Source organism: Micromys minutus, assembly GCF_963924665.1.
Source record: "Micromys minutus genome assembly, chromosome: 17".
Classification (NCBI taxonomy): Eukaryota; Metazoa; Chordata; class Mammalia; order Rodentia; family Muridae; genus Micromys; species Micromys minutus.
The window spans coordinates 14,579,989-14,597,341 of NC_137952.1; the positions used below are offsets into that span (position 1 = coordinate 14,579,989).

The 17,353-nt window shown below is 37.7% G+C and overlaps 1 protein-coding gene across 5 annotated transcripts in view; it reads left to right on the forward strand.

Moving 5' to 3' along the window:
• Positions 1 to 17,353, forward strand: part of IMMP1L (inner mitochondrial membrane peptidase subunit 1) — a 49,342-nt gene that overhangs the window by 22,509 nt on the left and 9,480 nt on the right. For all 5 annotated transcript variants that reach the window (XM_080931553.1, XM_080931554.1, XM_080931552.1 and 2 more), the window contains 3 exons: positions 2,406 to 2,539; positions 4,359 to 4,447; positions 8,074 to 8,200. In XM_080931553.1, the coding sequence (XP_080787679.1) occupies positions 2,435 to 2,539; positions 4,359 to 4,447; positions 8,074 to 8,200 (321 nt within the window). In that variant the 5' untranslated portion in view covers positions 2,406 to 2,434. The remainder of the gene's footprint in view (positions 1 to 2,405; positions 2,540 to 4,358; positions 4,448 to 8,073; positions 8,201 to 17,353) is intronic.

The following is a 17,353-nucleotide window of genomic DNA, read 5'->3' on the forward strand; positions in this document are numbered from 1 at the left end:
TCTTTGTGTGTATGATATCTGCCCCAGTAAACTGTAAGCTTCATGAAGACAGGCACAATGTTCACCATTGTACACTGCTGAATGAACTTCATCTATTATGCTTGGAACATAGAGTAGTTTGGGTAAAATTTGTTGAATGAATTAAGACATGAAGACACTCTGTTGCACAAAGAGTTTGTTCTGAAGAGGTTTGTCCAAGCTGTATTTGGTAGCACATATATAATCTGAATAATTAGGAGCTGAGGCAAGTGAATTACAAGTTCAAGACTAACCTAGGCTATAATGAGACCCTGACACATAGTGTTATATTTTCCAAAAAAAGTTGAAAAGATAGTATAGTATAGCTTCATATGCATGAAGCCCAAATTTAACAAATAGCATTTTGCGTAGTAACTTTTTCTTCTTCACTGTATATGCATACTATCTTAGTTAAGGTTATTATCCATGTGATAAAACTTCATGACCGAAAAGCAAATTGGTGAGGAGGGGTAGGGTATTCTCAAAACCATGTCAAGGTCATGGGCTGAGGCAGGTCCGGCGCCATAAAACAGACTTAAAAACAGCTACTTGGCTTTTAGAGTAAATGGAAATTTATGTTTAGCAATACAGCATAATGGCCCGTACCTTCAAAATGGAGGCAGGGTCCTCAATATTATGGGTATTCTGAGTAAAATATACTCTTTCCTTCCCTCCACAATGATCTGTTCATAGATGTATGATACTACCTAGCTATCTTTTAATTCCTCTCAATTTTGATAATACCTAGAGCTAGTAGCTTCCTGTTCCACATGTCAAAGCCTTGCTCCTCTATGTCTCTGCCATTTCAAATGCCAGCTCCTCACAAGGCCTTCCTCGCTTCAGACTTATTGTGTGTGAGACAGGTTCCCTCAACCTTGTCCTCAGGTCTGATCATCTCAAGGAAATGTTTGGCAGACACGCCCAGTTTATCCTTTGGAATATTATGAAGACGATACAAAGTGTCAGATGAAGGGAACATAGCATAGGGTCTCAAGTGTAACTCTCTCTTTATGAAGCTGTGATGTCGTCTAGGAGATTAGCAGTGGTGGTTTATTTTTTTCCACCCATTAAAGAAAAAAACAAGTCAGGAAATTTTTTAAAAATAAATCAAAGCCAAAGTTTATCCAAAGAAGACAATTTTATTAGAATTATAAGAAAAAAACCAAAAGTAACCTGAACGTGCTTAGGATGAGGCACATTTCCCATTTCAGTTGAGCTGGCATGGAGGTCAGCCAAATGACAAGGAGAGGACCTTTTGAGAAAGGAAGTCTGAAGTACAAGAAAAGGCACACTTAGGCTCTTGCCAGCATCAAAAAGAAAAAGTTACCTGCTTTTCTGAGTCAGGGTTTAGGAGATGACATAGCTGACCATCATGAACCTCATGGGAGTCCGGTAGGGAATATGCTGGTCAAGGGCTTGAGTTCTGGCAAGAAAATGTTTTCTTAAACAGTTTTAAGGAGTCATTCAAAAGAAAGGAATAGATACTGGGAAATGGATTAATTATATTAAAATTTGATTTTTTTTATATTTGAATAGCTTTAAAAATCTATAGTATTAATGGCTCAGCGGGTAAAAGGGCTTGTCTAAACACATAAGCCGGATGACAGGAGTTTGATACCGTGAATCCAAGGTGGAAGGAGAGAACTGACTCCTGAAAACGGTTCTCTGACTTCCATGTGTCTGTCACAGCATCTGGCCCAGCAATAGCAGGAAACCCTGCACTGGTGTTGTGTGGTACACCCTCAGGTGAAGCTGGGTTTCTGTGCTCCAGAAAAGAACTTCAGGATGCATGGATACGTAGCAGTTGGATTTTATTCTGAGACAGGCTTGCTCTGTGTTGCCCTGTCCTGGAACTCATAGAGATCTGCCTTCTTTTGATTCCGAAGATGTGTGCCATGACTGCCTGGCTTTTATTAAGACTGTAAACATAGACTTAAACTTAAGCTCAATTATTAAATGAGAAGGAGAAAGACATATAATTTAATGGTACCGCCCCCCTCCCTTCCCCCCTCCCTCCCTTCTTCCCTCTCTGTCTGTCTCTCTGAGGGAGGGAGTGAGAGCAGACTCATTCAAGTTTAGTAATGGCTCTCTATATGACTCCGGAGGTTTCTGAGGTTTGGACGTTATGCTGTTTAAAGATTTCAAGGGTTAAGTGAAAAGTTTTGGTGTGGTCATCCTTATCAGGATCTTTTCCTTTTGTGGGGTGATTTTATGAGATGCTGGTTATTTTAAGTCATGATCAGTGACAGATGAAATACACTGATTTGTTTCAACAATACTGATTACAGTTAGCTCATTCTATGTCTAATGAGACATTTTACAGTAAACCTCTTTCTGAATTGTTTTAAGAAATGTTACTAAAAAACTTTTTAAAAATTGACTATCAGGCTGGTGGTGGCACAGTCGACACCGAAGTATGCTTCGTGGTGCTCTGGGAAAAGCCTTTCGGCTGGCTGGCTATACCATTCAGTATGGCTGCATAGCTCACTGTGCTTTTGAATACGTTGGTGGTGTCGTAATGGTAAGTTTCTACATTTAGGAATTTTATTTTTAAATATAACCTTTTTAATGGATGAAGGTATTTTTTTTAATGGCTTGAAGTCATTTCATGAAAATTGAAACATAAAACCTTTCTAAATATTGAGATAAAATATAAGTTTGGATCTGGGTGTGGTAACACAGGCAGTAGATTGTGAGTTGAAGGTAAGGGTGTGCCCCATACTGCGTTCAAGTCCACTTTGAGATATATAATAAAACTGTCAAAAGTATCTCTACCCAACTCCTCCTCAGCCACAAATCAAAACAAACAGAGCCAGCAAGAGCCCAGCTGGCAATGTGTTTGCCACCAGGTCGGATGCGGCATCCACGTGGGAGAAAAAGAACTGATTCTCACAAGTTTCCCTTTGACTTCTCTGGGAAGTCTGTGGCAAGTGCACACATGCACACTAATGATAAATAATAAAACCAACCAACCAAACAAAAGAGTATGTTTACACCTGCATCAGAATAAAATGTGAGAACCATTGAATCCTTATTTTTCTGTTCTGTGATTAGCCAGGCACGATGTTCTTGATAACCTGAATATAAATAGTCATTATTTGAGTTCTGTTGTGCTTTCTAGAACAGAGTTGATTGCTGTTAACTTCTTATCTTACATTGTCTGTTGCCCCTGTGTAAGGAATTCATTGTACTCAAGAGGAAGTCCCAGACTCAGGAAGCTAACTTATTCCAGGTCCTATAGTTAGTAAAAAGGAGACAGAATTCCAACGAAAATTCATCTGATGTTTAAAATTGCTCCTAATTACCAAGTTTGTCATTGCAAATGATTGCTCTGATAAGATCAGCAGTGAACATTGGTTGACTTTCCCCCAACCAGTGTTTGTTTTCAGTTACCACATCACAAATCTAAAAACTCAAAATGTTCAAATATTTGTTACATAAGTGAAACAATATTTGACTGACCAGACAGCCAATAGTTTTTTTTGGTTTTATTTTGTTTCATTTTGTTTTTGATGTGGCTTTGTTTTTTTTTTACATTAGCTTTACTTTAACAGATTGATAGTTATAATAAGCCTTATTTGTGCTGAGGTAAAGGATATACTTGTATTTAGCTAATACTTTTCCCCTTAAGTGTTGACAGTGACATTAGACTTTTAGAAGTAGCAAGCCTAAACTTCATTGTTATTTATTATTTTATTTAAATGTTTTATTTTGGCTTCTTTGAGTAAAAGAGATAAATGATAAAAGAGATGGAGACTGGTGTTTATATTTTTAAATGGCAATTGTTATTCCAGTGTTGGGCATATATCAAGATTGTTCTTTTCAGACATACATGTGCTAATGTCTTTAGAGTACATTTCACTGTGTTGGTGTTTTTCAGTGGAGAATATAAGATGCAGCCCCATCATACTAAGTAAGCATTTGCCTGGGAGAGGAAAAAGGATGTCAGTTCTCAGAGAATGAACAGTGTAATGTTGTGTGTTAAAAATGTCCACAGTGGGCAGTAAAAGATGTTTGAGAAACCCAAGGACGTCCATCCTTCATACAGTGACTGTATCAGAACTGTCATCATGCGAGCACTCCTCATGGCAGTGCAGACTGGTGTAGCTGGGAACTGAGACAGGGTCCCAGTGCCCCTCATGGAGTTTAGTCTATAGGGTGGGCAGAAACTAGAAACATTGGTAATGTTATTTTGTGTATGTCTTATAAAGAAATGTCAAACAATTAAAATATGGTCTGTTTTGAAAAGAACATTTATCCAGTTTTCTTCATAAGCCTGACAAAATGATTTCTGTAAATTTAAAAGAGATTTGAGCTCAAAACATTACCTTTCTTTTCAGTGTTCTGGACCATCAATGGAACCCACAATTCAAAATTCAGATATTGTCTTTGCAGAAAATCTTAGCCGACATTTTTATGGCATCCAAAGGTAAATTTCTATCATGGATGGAGCTGTAGTGAAAGGTGTATAAATTGTATTTTTCTATAATTTCTAACTTTGTGTTAAAATCCTTTTATGAGTAGTAAGTATTGAATATTTTTTGTTTATTTAGAACATTTTACTACTCATCCTGTACAGGGCTGTGGTCACTGTCTTCTCACTTGCCATTCAGCATAGCTAGCCATCCATTAAAGTGCCCGTGAAAGCCTCATTCTCTCTGTAGGTTCCTAAAATGTTTTCATTCAGAAGCAAGAGCTTTACAGTGCACTGCTGTATTAGTACTGATGCCTCTCCTGCTCCTTCTCTGTACAGAGACATCACAGTGTTCAGTTTGTATGTGTCTGAGGATGCGGAATTTGGTCTGAAGAAGTTGGTCCAGTGTAGTTTTCCAGATTGAGAAATTATTGAGAACTACTTGGCAAATAGTTTGTTACCAAATTTTCCCAAAACTCTATTCCAAGTGGCTCAAAACCTTGTGTTACTGTTTATCTCAAGGGATGCTGTGTGTTTGAGCTCCTTTTGAATGGATGTCAAATTCTAACTTTGTATATTTTCTAAACTATACTTCTCTAAACTTTTTTATAGAGTTAGCCAGTCTGAGCTAGCTTTATCTCTGTGATATAAATATGATTCCTACTACTGGTATTTAGTGTAGAAAGGAGTTCGGCCCTCTTTCATTGTTCTCCTTCGTTGTGGCCCTTTTCCCAGTGTTGAAAACTCGAGACTAGTATGAAACTGTTCTTTCCTTTGGACTCTTCACTGACCCTGATGCTATACAAAAAATTCTCCTACTCAAGCTGTATGGTCTAATAGAGCCCCAAGAAAGTTTTCAGATCTTTTTCCTGAAATAACCTTATGAAACATACTTGCAGATTTGGGGATTGTAAAGTGAAACTACAACAGGCTTAGTTGTCTCCATTTGCTTTTTGATTTGCCAAAATAGCTGAGCCTGGCTATAGCAGGAAAGCAAGTTGTGCTGTAGCATGGAGGCATGCCAGCAACATTATAACCCTTAAGTCCCCTTCCAGTACGGACTAGCTGAGAGTTTTTGAATAAATAACTTGTTGTTTTATTTAAAACAATCTTTGCTGTCAGGTGAATAATAGGAATTTAGGAAACTCAGGTTCTGTGAAGATTTCATTTTCTGCTCTGTTCATTAGTGTGTAGAGTATCTTGGGATCTGGTGTTCATATGAAACAACAAAATAACCTTTAGAACGAGGCAGGCAGCTGATATTGCTACTTTGAAAACATTACTCCCTTCATTCTGTTCTGCAGTTTAGGATTGAGATTTCAGTGGGTTGAATTTCTGACTCTTATTGCTGTTTATGTTTAAGGGGAGGCCAGACTTCTGTTTTGAGCAGGAATTAAAGTTGTACATGTGATATCTAAAGTACACAGGTCTCTTGTCCATTAGCTTGAGGGATTCTTTGTACTTGAGGCAATCTCCTGTTACTAATTCTTACAACAAATAGCTAATGGGCATCTTCTTTATAAGGTATGCCATGCATGATGCAGCGAGTGACACAATGACATGTGACTCTGGTGGCTAGTTCACCACCTAGGAGGCAGAAAGGATGTTATGACTATATTTTTAATTTAATAATTTACTTTTCAAATTTTGAGATAGAGTAGCCCATGATAGCATGAAGCTTATACTATCTAGTCCTGGCTGGCTCTCCACTCATAGTTATCCTTCTGCCTCAGCCTCCCAACTGCTGAGAGTCACAAAACACCACACCCAACAATAATATAATGGGAAAGGAAACTTTAAGTACTGGTTCTGTTATTAAGTGGGTTTTTAAAACTCCCTGTAAAGAAGGCAAAAGTCCAAGGAGTATGTATTTTGATTTATCTATGTATGTATCTAGCTAGACTAATAGACATATATTAATAGTTTCAATTAATGTTGATCTCTATAAAACCAACCTAACTAAATTATGACTTCTTTGTTGCTAGTTAGGTTAAGACTTTTAAGTGTTACATTGCTGTATTAAATAATATAAGCTGCATAAGCAAGCCATGAAGATGATTTCTTCTTTTAAAGACATATATACATGATAGTTTTTCATGTGAACAGTTTCATTGACATTTCAAAAAACAAAAACAAAAACAAAACCCAACAAAACAAACAAACAAAAGCCCCATGTTTTTCTGGCCCAGTTATAGAATTGGATGGCTTGATATCGTCCAGCTTTAGAAAAAGAAGCTTCACAATATGGTTGTCTTCAATACTATTTCTGTGTTTACTGAAATATTCTGATAAAATGGTGTCTTTTATTCTTTTACATAAAAATGTGTCTTATGAAATGTCTCTTTGATTTGGCTGTTGGAGAAAGTTTTGTATTATCTTTCCTTAACCCTAATCTTATGAATGGTAACTAATTAGTCTCATCGTTTTTCCTTTTCTTGTTGCTGGGGACCAAATCTGGAGCCTCCTGGATGCCAGACAAGCCAGTCTATCATTGAACAGTATCCACAACCCTCTTCATTTGGGGCAGGGGCTACCAGAATGCTTAGCGGTTGTTTAGTACTTACAGTGTGTCAGCAGTTAGTGCTCTTTGTTCGTTTTCAATTTTGGATTATTAGGACATAGTCTTGTAGCCCAGATTTGCTTTCAACTTCCTGCATAGCCCGAGTTGGTTATCCTGTCACGTGCTGGGATAATATGGTGCTGTGCCTTGGCCTGCCCAGTGACCAGGTGCTCGAAGTATAAGCTTCCTTTCATTAGTATAGATTTCTATGTTGTTATGTCTTTTATAAGTAACATCTAAGTATATAAAATTATATCTGGAATTACAGTAGCTAAATATGTTAGCTATTGAAAAATGTTAGCACAATTTCTGTATTCTTTATTTTATGCAGAAAAAATAATTACATTCTATTTGGTTGGGGTACCATTCTTACCCCCACTTCCATGGCTGTGATAGTTATGCATGCTTGGATTTTTGGAAACATAATTTCACAATGTGGCTTTAATTGCCTTTGGATTTGCTTATAGTTTATACTATCCTCCAAATTGTAATTCTCCCTTTCTTGGGTTTTGGGATTACAGGCATGCATCATTGTGCCTGGAATAAAACCTCTTTTTTTTTTTCCTCTTACCATGAAAATGTCACCTCTTCCATATGTAGCAATTCATATACTTGACATCATGCCCATTTTATAGTACATGTTTGTTTAGCTATTAATGTTTTATTTGGTTGTGTCTCATTTTCCCCTCAAATGTAAATCTGTACTGTAAATATGACTTAAATAAATTATATAACTTATATATTGTTATTCTTTAGTTTTTGTAATTTTGGGGAAGTATATGATGTTTATTTATTTTTGGTGCTCTGGAAATGTATACACAAATAATACATAGTGAAAATAATTCTCATGAGATTATTATAGAGTATCAATAATTTTATATAGAATTTTTATGACCTTGATTGTTTTCTGACTCTAAATGTCAGTTACAATAATTTCCAAGCATGATAAATATATGAGGGTCAATATATGAAAGGATAAAGGGTATGTCTTTAGGTCATTTTACAAAATTATTAAAGCAATCCTATATGTGTGATTACATTTGGTAATAATACTGATACTTTTTCTTCTTTCTCTCTTCAGAGGTGACATTGTAATTGCAAAAAGTCCGAGTGATCCAAAATCAAATATCTGTAAAAGAGTAATTGGTTTGGAAGGAGACAAAATCCTTACTACTAGTCCATCTGATATCCTTAAGAGCCGTAGTTATGTAAGTAATGTTTCAGTTATGTTGTTTCTTCTTATCATAATCAATTAATAATAACTAAATACACTCAGAAAACAAAATGGTCTTTCAAAACATTTGTATGAGGTGGAGGGTGGCTCAGCAGTTTAGGACACATACTGTTCTTCCAGAGGACCCAAGTTTGAGCCTCAGTATCCTAATCAGGTGACACATAACCCCCTGTAACTCCAATTTCAGGAACTTCAACCCTTTGTATTCTTTAGGCACAGGCATTCACATGCACATGCACACAGACAGACCTACATACACATATGCACATAATTAACACTATTAGCTTAAAATATTTGTATTAGAAGATATTAATTGCATATTTTATAGTAGGCTTCACTGTGACCTCCTCATACGTGTATATTAGTACATTTGTACTTTGATGGTATTCATCTCCATTTCTCCTGCTATTCCAGCTAATGTATCTTTTCTTATCAGCAAGTTCCCCTTTTACTTTCCTGTTTGGTTTTGGTTGTTGTTGTTTTGGTTTGATTTTGTTGTTAGTAGTGGTGATGATCCCGTGAATTTTATTGGGGTTGCTTATAAGAGCATGGGTGGGTACAAAGTTATTTATTCCACCAGTAGGTACCACTAAAGAAAATATCTCCTCTCACTACCATTCCACAAACCATTACTCTTCAGGTAAGATCAGGTCTTTGGAAATCCTACCCACTTTATGACAGGATATGTATTGGTGGACCCAATTTTGAGCAGGTTGCATCAGTAGTTAGAGCTTTTGCGAGTTCAAGAGTGAATAGCCATTTGATGTGCAGAACATGGTGTTCCATAACCTTCTACCCCGTTCTCTGTTCCTACGTTCTTGCTGCCCTCTATTCCATGAGTCAAAGAGGGGATGCTATAGATGTCTCACTTGTGGTTGAACATTTGACATTCACTTATCCTCGGTGCCATGATGAGCTGTGACTCTCTCCAGTAACTGATCGCCACCAAGTAAAGAAGCATTTCTGATCAGAGCTGACTGTGATGTGATAAATGAGCCTGATCAAAAGCAACTTGGGAAGAAATGTTTCATTTCAGCTTACAACGCCCAGGGCACACTCCATCACTGAAACATGCATGAAGGAGCACTGCTTACTGGCTTGCACTTCAAGGCTTGCTCACCCTGCTTTTCTATATAACTTAGGACTACTTGTCCAGGGTTAGCGTCACCCACAGCTGCCTGGTTACAGTTGGCTAGTGCATCTCAAAAATATCATCACTGGGTGTGGTGGCAGGTGGCCCAGCACTCAGGAGGATCTCCAGAGTGAGTTCAAGGTGACCCTGAACTACATAATAGGATCCTGCCTTACAATAGTGAGAGTGGAGGGCCATAGAAAACCAAGAACAATGGAGGAACTCTCCTAGACAAGAGCAGAATGAGAGGCCAGATGCCTAAAAGCAGTATGATGTTCTCTCTCAAGGAAAACCAGGCTGCCCAGGATGCCTTCAACTTTGCAGTCTTGCTGGTTCAGCCTTTCAGGAAACTAGAATTATAGGCATGAACCATTTATACACAGTATAGATTCTTGCTTTTGAATGTTCTTCAGTTCCTTAGTTAACAACTGTAGCAAAACCAACTAAAGGTTTGGTCTTTTTAACCCTATAAACATTTAGAATAAAAAAATGCATATAATCAACTTATCTTTACACTCAGAAGACTGCAGAGGGAATAGGACTGAAGAATCACAAGCAGATGTACTGTGTCGGTTCTTCCTCCAGACAGGGCTATTATCACACAGCTTACTGGAAAGGATGTGAAGGCCTTTCTTTAGTCGGCCTATACTTCTTTGATAACTTATTAATACAAATGTCTGTTAACCAAGTCCACCTCTATTCTTCCCTAAAATAAGCTAATAATTGAAGTTTGTCTTCATCATTGTTCCTTCATTTTGAACCTTGATAGCTTGATTACTCTATTAAGAGAGTTTGCCCAATAGTTTATTACTCCATTATGTACCATTGAAAATGGAGTCTGGCTCAGCTATGTAAATGATTTTTGACATATATTGCTATAGATCTAGACACAGAGTAATTGCTACCTGACAGGGATGATGTGAAGATGATGGCCTGGTGTCAGCTAATTCGTTTTTCTACTGTGGCTTTCTTTATGAACATTGTATCCTTTATTCCTCAAAATTGTCAATATGTCATAGGCTTTTATCCTCACATGACTATTCTCATACCATGAGGCATTCTACTGATATCTAAGTTGTTTAAGCAAAAAGAATCTACTTCAGATCAGAAATAGTTTTGTCAAGAGTCAGACAAAAAAGATACCCTTATTATGTGCATAAATACCTCAATTTATGTATGCTGGTCTCTTTGTTAAAGTCAGTAGACTAGGAATATCAAGGCTAAAAGGTTTACATCAAAAGCCTTGCTCTGAGTAATCAGAGAAGACAACCAGAGAATTAAAAAATGTGAACGTTTGAATATTCTATTTAAGGAAAATGTTCATCAAATTGTATATGTGGTGAATGAACAGGTTAGACCACAGGCAGTGTTTTCCCAGGAATGTTCCTGTGACTTTCTCAGTGCAGGGCACACACTGCATACTCTATAGAACGGCAGACTCCTTTAGTCACCACCACTGCACCCCAGCTAAGGAGGGAGGAGCAGTATCTGTCTGATAAGAAAACTACACGGCGGCAAAATTACATAGGCCTCCTGTTTGAAGCAGGAGTTGTGTTAGATGCCAGGAGCTTGTCTCCAAGTGTGTATTTCCCAGCAGGCTACTGCATCTCTCAGAATAGGCTCCACTTTCTATTATCTCAATGTCTCACCAAGTCATTCTTTTTCTTAAATATTCATCTTTGCTATTTTACAAAAGAAAGGCAATTATTTTTGGTCAGAAATAGTATTGGTTGTTCAAGAAGCTAGGTTTTTTTTGTGTTTAGAATTTATTTTATTTATGTGTCTGTCTGGTTGTGTAACAGTCTTTGAAGAGGCCTGAAAATGGACTTGGGTCCTCAGGAGCTACAGTTACAGTTGGTTGTGAATTGCTTGCTGTGGGTGCTACACCATTTTTCCAACCCCAGAAGCCAATATTTTTTGAGGTTTTCTAGGCTCGTTTTGTTGTTGTTGTTGTTATTTTTTTTCCTTTTATTGGATTTCTTTTTTCACTTACATTTCGAACTTTATCCCCTTTCCCGGTTTCCCCTCTTGAATCCCCCATCCCATCCCCCCTCCCACAGCCTCTGTGAGAATGCCCCCACCCACCCACTCCATCCCACCCTCTTCCCCCCCACACCCTGGCATTCCCCTACACCGGGGCATTGAGTGAGCCTTCACTGCACCAAGGTCCACACCTACCTTTGTGCCTGATAAGTCCACTCTCTGCAACATATGCGACTTGAGCCATGGGTCCCTCCACTTGTTCTCTTTGGTTGGTGGTTTAGTCCCTGGGAGCTTGGGGCAGGGGTCTGGTTGAATTGTTGTTCTTCCTGTGGGGTTGAAAAATCCCTTCAGCTCCTTCAGTCCTTTTTCTAACTCCTCCACTGGGGACCCCATTTTCAGTCCAGTGGTTAGCTGAGTGGATCTGGTTTTGTGTGGAGGTCCTTGATCAAGTTGGACTTGAGTTTTTTACAAGGGGATAAGGACTCAAGGCCCATACCTAAACGTAGTAAAAACAATATACAGCAAACCAGTAGCCAATATCAAACTAAATGGACAGAAACTTGAAGCAATCCCACTAAAATCAGGGACTAGACAAGGCTGCCCACTCTCTTCTTACCTATTCAATATAGTGCTGGAAGTCCTGACCAGAGCAATTAGACAACAAAAGGAGGTCAAAAAGATTAAAATTGGAAAGGAAGAAGTCAAAATATCACTATTTGCAGATGATATGATAGTATACTTAAGTGACCCCAAAAATTCTACCAGAGAACTTTTACAGCTGATAAACATCTTCAGCAAAGTGGCTGTATATAAAAGTAACTCAAACAAATCAGTAGCCTTCCTCTACTCAAAGCATAAACAGGTTGAGAAAGAAATTAGAGAATCATCACCCTTCACAATAGCCACAAAGAATATAAAATACTGTGGGGTGACCCTAACCAAGCAAGTAAAGGATTTGTATGACAAGAACTTCAAGTCCCCGAAGAAGGAAATTGATGGAAAGATCTCCCATGCTCATGATTGGAATGATCAACATAGTAAAAATGGCCATACATTGGTCTCATTTTTAAAGTTTTGTTGCCTTACAAAGGCTATGTGTGTTGTATGGTGGCAGCTGAATTGCCCTTGTGCAATTCAGTGCCTGCTCATTAGGTTGCTTGGTAATAAAGCTTCCTCCATTTAAGCTGAAGATCATGGATGTGCCTTTATCCACTATAGTACTTGGTTCTCTTGTTCTTTGGTTGGTTGACAGATTACTCAAAGGTCAAGTTGTTGCTTGTAAAAATTTGTAAACTTGTCTGTTAACTGAAAACTTCTAATTTCTAGTAATTGTGTAAAACTATGAATACTTTCACTTCTTAAAAAAATTAAATTTATTTGGTGTGTGGGTGTGTGTGGGTGTGTGTGTGTGTGTGTGAGAGAGAGAGAGAGAGAGAGAGAGAGAGAGAGAGAGAGAGAGAGAGAGAGAGAGAGAGATTAAGGACAGCTTGTTGGAATCAGTTCTCTCATCTCACAGTGTGAGTTCTGGGATAAAACTCAGGTATGGCAGCATGTGCCTATATCTTCTGAGCCATCTTGTAGTCCCCCATATTTAAATATTACAAGCAAAGCTTCAGTGTCTCAACCATTACATCTTATGTGTTTTATGCAAAAAAGCACATGTCAGAGACTGTGGTCTAGAGAGCTTTTGTTGTTGTTGGGATGCCTTGTCTGACCTCAGTGAGAAAGGATGTGTGCTGGGAGCTGGTACTCACGGAGGGTCTCCTTTTTTCCCCTTCTGAAAGGAGGCGGGAAGAAAGAATGTGGTGAATGGGAAAAGAGGAAGGAGGGGGGCTGTGATCAGAAAGTGAATAAATTAATGAAAAAATTTAAGAATGTTTTCATATTTAATTTAAAGTTACCAAAAAGGATAAAAAAAGGTAAAACTTTTTGAGTTGGTTGTCTTGTATTGTACACAGAAAACATCCTCACCAAATTGTAATGTACAATTAGGATTGAGTGGTAGAGGCTGAATAAGGAATGCAGTGCTGTTTGTGCCTCTTTTTTCAAACGTCAGCATGTTGATGTTTTTGTTGCTGGTAAAAATCAAAAGTTATGTTTTTTTCAGAAAGCTAATTAAATGTACTCAGGATGCATTGGTGGAATTGTGTTAGTATTTGTAAATACAACCATGCAGCAAGAAGAAACCTGAGTTATGGCACACTAGGAAATATTTAAATCCAACGGGCAATGTGCAAAACAGCCTCACCAATTAGATAGCATTGGAAAATGGCCACTTTATATAGTTAATGTTAATAGTGCTTTAATGTAGACTGTATGTTTAAGATTCATTTGAAACCCCTGAGTATCCTAATGCTGGTTTTCTGTTTGTTTAAGTGTCATTTGCCTTTGCTAAATGTTGCAACCATCTGGTCTTGTATTACCAGTTATTAACAGAAAAACTACTTCTGTGTGGGGAGAGGAATCATCAGGTGAAAGAGCTTGTTTATTATAAGTTGCTGATACACTAAATCCTAGGTCATTTAGATAGAAGGACTACCTAATAATGTCACTTACTACACTATATCTAAGCAAGGGACTTGCTTTTTTTGCAAACTCTGATGATAAAAGCTGTACCACACATCCATTTCTCAGCAACAGCTCCAGGTAATCAATCATGGCACACTGCTAATGCCTTAATTGCAGCTGGTGTGGAGTATGATGTTTGCTCTCTTGCTAAAGTGAAATTCACTGCGGAGATGACATGGCTCTTTCATCCTATAGCTAACAGTTCAGAAGATAATATCACTAATAGTTTACTAATCTGAAGTGTTTTCACTTAGATGTTAACAGTAAAGAATCACCTTTTAGGCCTCTCTTTTCAGTGTTCCTGGTGCCTTCTGAAAACTTTCACAATAGTTTAAACTTAACGATTATTTTAGAATTTTGTTTTATAGTCTTTTTTTAAATTCACTTACACATGTATATGAGTGCTCTGTCTTCCTGTATATCTGCACAACAGAAGAGGACATCAGGTCCTATTGCAGATGGTTGTGAGCCATCTGCCATCCTGGGAATTGAACTCTGGACCTCTGGAAGAGCAACCAGTGCTCTTAACCACCAAGCCATCTCTCCAGCCCCATAGTCCTATATCTGAAAATATGTTCCTAAAGATCAGCATCTGTAACTGAAGATTAGAAAGCTGTTCTGAGATTAATGCATATTGAAAACTAGGAGGATTTCATTGATTTATAGTTAGACAGTAGAGAGACCTAATCTAGTACAGTAATAGGTGTTTCAGTGTATACATTCACTGATCTTCTCCACTTTAATATTGTCTAAATGTGAGAAAAATAAGAAAGACTGAGATTATACGCAGCTGTTCAGTAGAAGTGTTGCACCCACTCCAAACTCTTTTGTGATTAAAGAGAAATATTCCACCTGTCAGGTGGCCTCCTCCTGTCCGCTGGGGAAAAATAATGACTGTTGCCAAGACAGAACAGTTCAAATGTCTTGGAAGAAGCAAATAATGAAGCTCTTGTCCTGCTTTCTTAGAAAATTAAATTTTGACAGATTACATGTAGTTTCTGTGACCCAGAATCATAGCCTATATAAGGTTTCTCACTATACACTAAACTATTTTCTACCTAGAATAAGAATGGCTAAGGAGAATAACATAAAAATAAATGTGCATATTTTAAAGTATTTGCACATAGTAAATTAGGAAGAAAAGATTATCATTTCATGTCATTGTACCAGGAACCTAGATAGGTGAAAGGGTTTTCTCCTGTTCTTTAGAGATTCTACAAGAAAATAACACATCGCTGCATGTGACACAGGAGTGCTTGTATCACTGCCAAATGTGCACATAAAGCTAACTGGACAAGACAGCCAAGCAGTATAAAGAAAATACAGCTATAGATGAATAAGTTAGTCATCTAAGGTGGACCTGAAAACTCTCATCTAGTTCTTGTATCTGCATTTGAAGAGACTTGAAAATTGACCTGCTGTCCCTTTTTAAAGAAATTCAAAGTAGTTCTGGGGACATATACTAAAAATGTCTTGTGGCCCTAACCACTACTCACTGATGCCTTAATAAGGCTGCCTCAGGAACAGCCAGGTCACTGAACTTAGAAGAGAGGACAGGGGGTGGAATGACAGAGAACACTTGAGTACAGCCTTCATGAGACATAGGAGAAAAAGGTAAAACATTCTACTCTTCTCTTGGTAACTACCAAAAGTAATTTCTAGGGGGCGTGGGGTACAGGGAGGACGGAGCACCATGATAGAGGTAATAAGGAAAAGACAAACGCACTCCTTGTATTCCTCTAGCAGAAGAATAAAGAAAGAGACTTACTTTATAAAAGATTGTTCTGGGATTAATGTAGACTTTCAAAAGTCTGTCTGCAATGGAAATTTCTGGAGATAGGGAACCTGTTTACTAGGCTGCAAAAGAGGCCTAACTAGGGTTAAACATGAAAAGTGGAAAGTAGTAGCAATATCACAGAAATATTGAGAAAGTACCAAGATCAGATTGGACTTGGGAAGAAACAGAAACCAAAGGGCTTCAAATTAATATTCAAGTTATTAGCTTTATTGAAAGATTAAGTGGTACTGTGAGGTACGAGACTAATCTCAGAAGATACACACAATTTTTGCACAAATTTAAGCATTTACTAAAACTCCTGATAGAGGTCTAATATCCAATATATACAAAGAACTCAAGAAGTTAGACTCCAGAGACTCAAACAATCCTATTAAAAAGTGGGGTACAGAGCTAAACAAAGAATTCTCAATTGAGGAATACTGAATGGCTGAGAAGCACCTAAGGAAGTGCTCAACATCCCTAGTCATCAGGGTAATGAAAATCAAAACAACCCTGAGATTCCACCTCATACCAGTCAGAATGGCTGAGATCAAAAACTCAGGTGACAGCAGATGCTGGCCAGGATGTGGAGAAAGAGGAACACTTCTCCACTGGTGGTGGGATAGTAAACTGGTACAACCACTCTGGAAATCAGTCTGGCGGTTCCTCAGAAAAATGGACATAGTACTACCTGAAGATCCAGCTATTCCACTTCTGGGCATATACCCCAGAGACCCTCCAGTATACAACAAAGATGCATGCACCACAATGTTCATAGAAGCTCTATTTATAATAGCCAGAAGCTGGAAAGAACCCAGATGTACTTCAGTAGATGAATTAATACAGAAATTGTCATATATTTACATAATGGAGTAATACTCAGCTATTAGAAACAATGACTTTATGAAATTCCTAGGAAAATGGATGTTTCTATGATCCTAGAGAATATCATCCTGAGTGAGGTAACTCAGTCACAAAAGGACAGACATAATATGCAGTGATAATTAGATACTAGCCCCCCAAAACTCTGAATACCCAAGAAATAACTCACAGTCCATATGAAGCTCAAAAAAAAAAAAAAAAAAAGGAAGACCAAAGAGTGGAAGCCTCAGTCCTTCTTAGAAAAAAAAAAAAAAAGTGTATAGCACCCTCTCAGAGTGTGGTACACCTAGACCTTAAATCATTAATAATCCAAGAGCTAAGAAGATAGCCTTGTGGCAATTTTTGGTAGTTAAAAATCAGTATATTTAATCTTTACACATCAAAAAAAAAAAAAGCTTTGACTATGTCCATGTTATGTTTTGTTTTAAATATACTTTATGGTCTTTATAAATAGTAAGGTTTCAATGCATACTATCAAACCTTAAAAAAAGTCAAGTACTGACAAAAATATATTCATATATATTTATGCTAAAATGCTTTTAATAATCTGTACATGTATCTGTGTTTTTTTTTTAAATAAAGTTGTAAGAAAAAAAACAGTCCTATTAAAAATGGGGTACAGAGCATATTCGCTCTCAATGATTTCTGCTTTTAAAAGAGTGGACTTTTTCATGCTTGTGACCATCAGTTTCTGTAGAAATTTGTTGCCTAACCAAATACTCTCATGACACAGTTATGCCTGCACGGGTACAACAGGAGCCTGCAAGGAATGACAGAAACTCCTC